This window comes from Teleopsis dalmanni, chromosome 2, assembly GCF_002237135.1.
Source record: "Teleopsis dalmanni isolate 2A chromosome 2, ASM223713v2, whole genome shotgun sequence".
In the NCBI taxonomy this organism is placed as follows: Eukaryota; Metazoa; Arthropoda; class Insecta; order Diptera; family Diopsidae; genus Teleopsis; species Teleopsis dalmanni.
The window spans coordinates 114,172,903-114,181,305 of record NC_051847.1 but is presented as its reverse complement, the minus strand read 5'-3'; the positions used below and the strand labels follow the sequence as shown (position 1 = coordinate 114,181,305).

The 8,403-nt window shown below is 34.8% G+C and overlaps 1 protein-coding gene across 1 annotated transcript; it reads right to left on the bottom strand.

The window, feature by feature from the left end:
* Positions 1–2: 2 nt before the first annotated feature.
* LOC119675510 (aprataxin-like protein) lies at positions 3–931 on the bottom strand (the record flags this gene model as incomplete). The annotated part of the gene is made up of 3 exons (XM_038086717.1): positions 655–931; positions 113–338; positions 3–58 (listed from the first exon to the last, which is right to left on the bottom strand). Coding segments are annotated over exons 1-3 (453 nt in total), but the record flags the coding sequence as incomplete, so codon positions are not given.
* Between the last annotated feature and the right edge of the window lie 7,472 nt (positions 932–8,403).

Here is an 8,403-nt window from a genome sequence, read left to right as displayed (position 1 = left end):
ATTTCTTCTTCATTTATCTTTTTTACACACCCATCCGCTTTAAGTTCATTATATAATTCTAAAAGACGACGTTATATTATTATAAAGATGATTAAATAATTAATTAATTTACCTTCATATGGTAAAAACAATTTTGTGTTAAAGCTGTTCCAATGTTTCTTGGTTTTTAAACAATCCGATATGAAGTCTTGCGATATAACATGCAAGTGTAATTGACGCATACTTGGATCTCTATGAAATCCCAATTTAAAGTCTTCTAGTTTGAAATGTTTCACTTCAAGTACATCAATAGCAAGCATATGCAATTTATCTAGCAATTGTAAATGATCCTTTGTTAACTATTATAAATAAAAAGTTTATAATATATGGATTATCTTAATAAATTCTTATATATGTGATTGTGATTAAAGCAATAACACAAATCCAGGGATAATGTCTTACAGGGATAATAAATTTTTAAAAACCAGCATCTACTATCATTTCAGTAGAACTTATCCAATATATAGATTCTTTTTTAAATCTACCGCCTTTAAACAATCTTTTTGATTATAAGAGCTTAGTCAATATTTTGTTCTATGAGGAAACATCTATTAACGTCAAGCTTGACGTCATTTTTTTGAATCTCATTGCTTAAAGAATAAACCTTTTACTTACATTGTATATAGTGGGTATATTCTCTTTTGGTAGCACTAAAAAATGGTTTTTCGCTTTGGGATATCTATCTTCTATCACAACACCAAAATCAGAAGAAAGTACATGATCTTTCACTTCCCTCACAGTTTTCATTAAGTCTAGACATACTAATTTCCTTTTAGCCATATTCATCAATATTACTAAAACAAATTTCAACAAAATAATTTACTGCACTTAATTCCACAAAAGTTTAAATGTGAGAATACACTGAAAAAACCAAAACTGGATAATTAAATTGAAAGTGTAGCCTCTAGGTAAAGAAGGTGCAGTTAAACTACACAAATGTCATGTTTGTGGCCTTTAAGGGCTGCTGTGTAATTATTTCTAAAAAACTACAAGTTGTTATATGTCAATATGTCAATACCGTGTGCGAGTTTTTTTTTTTTATTGAATCACTTAAAAGGTCTAACAATAATTATTTAAATCTTACATACTAAAACATTCATTCAAAGTTTATGTCACTACTTAAACTTTCTTTGTTTAAAACGTAAAGATTCTTAATTTTTGATTTTTAAAGTTTTTAACTTAATGTGGTAATACATTTCAGATGCATTAAAAGCATGCCGGTAAATCTGGTCTTTTGAGACGGGATATATTTCTTGTTCTTGTAAGATATTGAGCGAGTGGGTTTGGATGTACCATTATTTTAGTGTCATATTTCTGCCGTAGGAGGATTAATTCGTCTTTGACTAGAGGCACTTGAAGGTTCATATGTATGATAGAATTTCTGAGGAACCAAGGGGATCCTGTTAATAACGAAGTATTTTTGACTGACTGCGCTGTATAACATCGATGTTTGACGCGCTGGCTTTACCCCAGAGTTGGGCCCCGTAAGTTCATATGGGCTTAATCATAGTTTTATATAACAGGACTTTATGAACAAGCTGTGATCTTGAATTTTTATTGAGTAGCCAATTCAACTTAAGGAACCTTAATTTTATTTGTGTTTTTTTTTGCGGCTATGTGTTTTCATGTCAATCGTCGGTGTAAATGAATACCAAGATATGTAATGCTTTGGGATGCTGATATAACGACGTTATTGAGTGTTACGGGTGGACAAGTATCTTTTCTAAGTGTAAAAGTTATATGTGTACTTTTTAGCTTATTTACTTGTATGCGCCACTTGGATAGCCAGTTTTGGACGTCCTTGAGATGAGCCTGTAGTTTGCAACTCGGTGGTCTTATTCAATTGTACTGTGTTTATGACGGAAACCAAATTGGTGAGTTGGAATGATGTAATTTTCTTCATTGAACGGGAGAAGCTTTGTTAACAATAATTTTTCAAATAGCTTAGAAAGGGTTGGCAGTAAGCTAATTGGTCTGTAGGAGGTTATTTATGTTACATCCTTGCCAGGTTTTGGGATCATTGTGATTTGAGACGTTTGCCAAGCGAAAGGAAAATATCCGACTCTAAACATTGCGTTGAATAAAAAAGAAAACATTTTTATAGCAATACCCGTAAGCTGAGATATCATTTCATTGGTTATAAGATCATGAGCAGGAACTTCCTTTATTTGAAGTCAATAGTTTTCTTGATCTCATTAGGACTGACTTTTATTGGATTATTTATTGCATTTCTAATGCTGGCATTAATTTCTAAATGACCAGTAGATGAGTTGGGTATAAAAACCGTTTGCAGGTGTTCAGCAAAAGCTAAAGCTTTTTCTTCGTTACTCCTTGCCCATTTTCCGTTTCCCAAACTAAACCGCCTTAAGGGTGGTTTAGTTTCTTTTGGGCCTTTTAACCGCTTAGTGGTTTTTCATAATGACAAATTATCTTTTCCGGAAGGGGAGAGGTTTTCCGTAAATTTTTGTATATTTTTATCCAGTTCTTTATCTAAAGTTTCTTTTAATACTCTTAACTTAGCTGCTTGATAAAACATTTACTTTGCGGATGGAGATCTAGTTCGTTGCCATTCTCTTGGTAGACGCCGTTTTTCTTTTAAAAGTTTTTCAATTAGAGCGGATATCCTTTTTGGAGGCTTTGGGTCGGGGTCATGCATGTTGGGTGTTGCGTGCACTGCAGCTGCGGTTATAACAGTCGTAAGATCATACAAGGCGAAGTCTATATCTATCTCTTTTCTGAGCTTGGGTTTAAAGTTTATGTGACTTAACAGTCACATGTATGTATTTTCGGAACTTCATCCAGTTAGTTTGTTTGGATGTAAGCTTAAATGATTTTCCGTAACAGAGTGCTTTATTTGAAACAGTTATCAGGACAGGCGAGTGATCAGAAGACCATTCGCAACAAGTTTCAGAATTTATAATGTTTCGGTCTATGCCTCTGACAACACCAAAATCAATTAGATCAGGAATTTTACATGAGTCTGGAGGCCAATAGGTTGGTTGACCTGAAGAGGTAAAATCAAGGTTCATTGGGCGATTTGATAACGCTAAGTAGAAGACTTTGCCTATAGGATTAAAAACCCGTTAGCCCCAGTGTGTGTATTTAGCACTATAATTGCCTGCAGCTACATACTTTTTGCCAAGTGTTTTAAAAAATTCGATAAATTGCGTGTGAGTTATATTAAACCTGGGTGGGCAGTAAACTGACGATGTCACTATATCTTCGTTCCAGCATTCAAGATAAATGGACGTGGCCTGCAAATAATCCTTAGCAAATTCTTCAATTGCTTTTGATTAAAACTACTGTACCTCCCCGAGCCTTGTCGTCTGGGTAATTAGTGTGATAAAATTTATATTCAGGTATAGAGAAGTGATTTTTATTTGTTAAATGAATCTTGGATAAGAGTAAGACGTCTATTTCATTTGTGTTTAGGAATAATTGGATTTCACGCTTTCTTTGGCTTACGCCATTGCAGTTCCATTGACATATTTTTATGGAAATTATTTAGAAACGATAGAGTTTAGAAGTTGCTGCTGAGTTTTAAGTAGTTCATGGAACATCGATTGCATTGAAATCATAAGCTGATTCATTTGTGAAACAGAGTTTTTTAATTCATCACCGTCTGTAGAGTAGGGTTTTCCGATTGAGTAATATTGCTTGGTATGTTAGAAGAATTTTTCATAACGTTTGCGTAAGTTAATTCTTTACTGTTTGTTGCTATAATAGAAGCGGCTTGATTTGTTTGGGGAAATTGTTCATTGGTATATACGAAATTTCTTTGCGAGATGTTAGGTCTATTGGTAATTTTATTTTTCAAGTCTTTGAAAACGGGGCATCCTTGGCAGTTATTGCATTTAATAACAACATTATTTCCATTTTTAGCTGGATAATTAGACGAGGCATGCAGCTCTTTTGGTGTGTCCATATTCGAGGCAGTTATTACATTGAACTATATTTGTACGCTTGTGTGGCTCTTCAATGGTTATTTTTCTGTGCAATAAATAGCGAAGCTCATATATTGGGTGAATTTTGTTTTTTCCACATTTGCTGCTTTCTGGTTCTAATTCAATTTTAAAGAAAGTTTGCGGAATTTTGTTTTTTTTTGACTTTAAAACCGGCTAAATGCAAGGTTTTTTTGAATTCGTCTGTGCTTACATTAGATTCGACGCCTTTTAAAACAACAACAAGCCCTTTACTGCTTTCCAGTTGGTATGTGTAAAAGTGTTTCTTATTTTTTTCGAGTAGATCTGTTACGATACGAAAATAATTTTCGGCATACACTTGTATTTTTGTTTCATCTATGTTGACTTTCTTGAGGAGGACTACGTGAAGGGTTTTTATTTCCAATATCTCATACGAGAATATGGTCAAATTATTAATTTTTTTTTGGGATGTTCAACTGGGTGTTGCGATTTTGGGGTCTCAGCTTTCGCTTTTTACTAACAGCTGTAATGTAGCGGTCTGTGCTGGTCTGTATGAACGCACCAGCAGACTTTTCTTCGCTTGCTGTCATATTGATCTTTTCGGTACTTAGATCAGTGGGGTCGTAAGCTTTTTGTGATAACGTATTCGTTGTTCTTGTTGTTGTTGATGTTGATGGAGTAACAGTGATTGGAATTTGTTTTGCCGATAGGATATTGTTAATTGTTGTTGGTATCGTCTTATCATCACTTGCCAATTTGCTACGTATACGGGGAGGAGTTCGGTGTAGACTCATGTAGTAATTTATGTACAAACGTATGTACAAACAGCACCTATAATTATTGTTTAGCGTCTTTTTGGCTTATATTGTATTAAAAAGAAATTATTGTATTAATAAATTAAATATTAAATAAATATTAAATTAATATTTAATTATTCAATATTAATAATATAAGTTTTAATTTTACTTAAGAATTTTTCAATCAATATTTTAGGCGTCCTTTTGCGTATTTATTTATTTCATTTATTTAACATAAGTTTGTTATTTAGCTATATAATTACACAGTGGCGTCGCTAGGCGTCAGCCATGTCGGCGACTGCCGACGGCCTCGCGCTCACGGGGGCCTCGCAAAAAAGTTACCGACTGTGGATTCTAAGCACTTAATAAATATTTTGAACAATTTGGTTTTATAATGGCGTTTACCGTATTCAAAGTGTTCCCGAATGTTTATATAGTAACCAGATTCATGTTCACAGTTCCAGTCAGTATAGCTTCGTGGAAAGAAGCTTCTCAAAGTTAAAATTGATTGAGACGTACTAGAAAAGTATGATAATCCAAGAGAGACTATCTCCATTGGAAATTCTATAAACTGAAACAAAAATAGCCCGCGTGCCCCTGGGGGAGGCCCTGTCCTGTCTTGAAAAAAGGTGACCCGACGATTTGCGCCAACTATCGCGGGATTAGCCTAATACCTGTCGCGTACAATGTTCTTTCAACTGTACTGTGTGAAAGATTGAAGCCACATGCCAACTCACTGATTGGACCTTATCAGTGCGGCTTTCGACCTGGTCGCTCCACCATTGATCAGATATTCACACTACGACAAATCCTGGAAAAAGCCCACGAACATAACATCGACACTCATCACCTTTTTGTCGATTATAAAGCAGCTTTCGATAGCCCTATTAGGGATCGCGTTTACGCCGCAATGTCTGAGCTCGGTATCCCTGCAAAATTAATTCGACTTTGCAGAATGACGCTGAGTAATACCCGTAGCTCCGTCAAGGTAGGATCGAGTCTCTCTGAACCTTTTGATACCGTGCGAGGCTTCAGACAAGGTGATCCCTTATCATGTGACCTCTTCAATTTCGTCATGGAAGTGATCATGCGCAGGGCAGGTGTTCATCGTAATGGAACAATATTCTACAAATGTGTCCAGCTCCTTGCTTACGCCGACGACATAGACATCATTGGGCGTAGCAAGCGTGATGTTACAGCTGCTTTTGCTGCTATCGAAAAGGAATCTGCAAGAATGGGTTTACCGGTGAATGAGGGAAAAACGAAGTATATGTCGGCTACTGGTAGAAATGTGCGTCGCTCGGACACCGGGCTAGTGGCTGGCGACTATACTTTCGAATCTGTCAAGGATTTCATCTACCTTTGCACCGCCGTAACGAATACAAATGATGTCAGTCTGGAGATCAGAGAAAGAATCACCATTGCTAATAGGTGCTACTATGGGCTCAGTAGGCAATTGGGATGTAGAGCCCTCTCTCGACAAACGAAACTTACGCTCTATAGGTCGCTCATCCTCCCTGTGCTTCTGTATGGCGCAGAAGCATGGACGTTATCACAGAATGATGAAGCAGCACTGGGAGTGTTCGAGAGAAAAGTTCTTCGTAAGATCTTTGGTCCTCTACGAGTTGGCGACGACTACCGCATTAGAATGAACCACGAGCTGTACGAGCTTTATCACGACATTGATGTAATTCAGCGCATTAACATCCAGCGGCTGCGCTGCGGCTTGGTCATGTCGTGAGAATGGATGAAGACGCTCCGGCGAAAAAGGTGTTTGAAGCAGTAGTTGGCGGAAGAAGACGTAGAGGTAGACCGTGTCTCCGGTGGAGTGATCAAGTTGAGGGAGCACTAACTGGACTTGATATACGAGACTGGAGAAGGCGCGCACGCAGCAGAGGCGCCTGGGGAGACATGCTGCGTCAGGCCGAAACTCGGTAACGGGTTGTTATGGCCACATAAGTAAGTAAGTAAGTAAGAAACAAAAATAGCAGCAAATTATGATATAATTTAAAAAAAAATTGAGTGAGGCTAAAAGTAGGAAAATTTATTTAGTTTAATTTGAGTTTATTTTAATTTGATTAGTAATGAAACTTTCAATCAGGGTTTGTCGTATTAGTGAATGTAACTTATTTACTTTTACAACTGGGTTATAAAGGGGGCCTCGCAATTCGGATATCGCCGTCGTGCAGAGTTGGTCTAGCTCCACCACTGCAATTACACAATTATTCAAATTTGTGACTTGTAATTTGTTTAGTTATTCTACCCGTTTGCAACAGTTTTCTTGTAAATTTATTTTGATCTTTATTTGCTGTATCTATCAGCTATTTTCATGTGTATGTGATTTAGAGAAAAGTAAACAAATTCGGAAACAAATCCAAAATTTATTTTTTTTACAAAAAGAAATAAATGAATAAAGTACTAGTGTTGCTGAAAAGCTACGCTTTCTTTGTATGGTGACAAAGAAGCTTTATTTAAAATTTAGAGGGTTTTTTCGAATAGCAAAGAAAGATATAAAGCACAAACACAAAAATTTATTTAAATTTTTATTGAAATTTAAAATTTTATTTAAACTAATTAAATAAAATTCGATTATTTCATAAGACCACTGATGAAGAGTTCTTGGTAATACTCGAAATACTTGTATGGTCAGCCAAATTTCAATAAAAATTAAAATAAATTTTTGTGTTTGTCCTTTATTTCTTTCTTTGCTTTTCGAAAAAACCCTCGAAAAAGAAATAAATATAATAATATTTTAATTTTATCGAGCACTATTATATTTGTTTTTTTAATCTTGTTTAAGAGTCACTGTCTCGATTATTTGTAATGAGTTTAATGTCACTTTTCACTTACATAACACCGAAAGTAGCGGAGTGATTTTTTTGCGCGCCAAGTCTTGCGACGATGATATATATGTATGAGGTAAAGTAAATTGAAATTTCCTAGGGATTTTTTGGACTGCACTTATGTTAACATTGATTTATTTATTTATTGCACTTATTTATTATTTCTGGTTAAAAGTTTTCAAATTTATATATTTATTTATAAAGAGATCTTTCGAACAGTAGTGAACTACAACAACAAAAAATTATTTTTTATATTATTTTAATTAATTGAATTTTTGGCTGACCATACAGCTGTTTCGAGTATTGCCAAATACCCATCGTCTTGGAAATAATTCATGTATTTAATTATTTGTAAATAATTATTTTTGAGACTACAAGTACCAGGAATCGAACTCGGGTCCTGTCAAATGTGAAGCTCAGAATCAGCGCACCTTAACCAATTGATCCAAAGCCGTACTTGACTTTTTTGTTCGCATATTTTTGCTGGAATTTTGTTACTTTTACTATGAAAGCTTTTTATTAACAATTTTACTTGCTGTGTTTATATTAGAACGAAATCATAAACCAGCTGTAATATAATCGAATTAATTAATTAATTATATTTTTAATTTTAATTGTTAAATTTCAATACTATTTTGTTCGTAGAGGCATTATTTGTTGCATGATTTGTTCTTTCTTATGTATAGAACCTAATCTAGGAACGTAATGCTGAGAAAGTCATGGTAATGTTACTCCACTAGTTTTATTATTAAACATATTATAAAATTTTTACAATGGTAACACCAAATTTACCTAATTTTT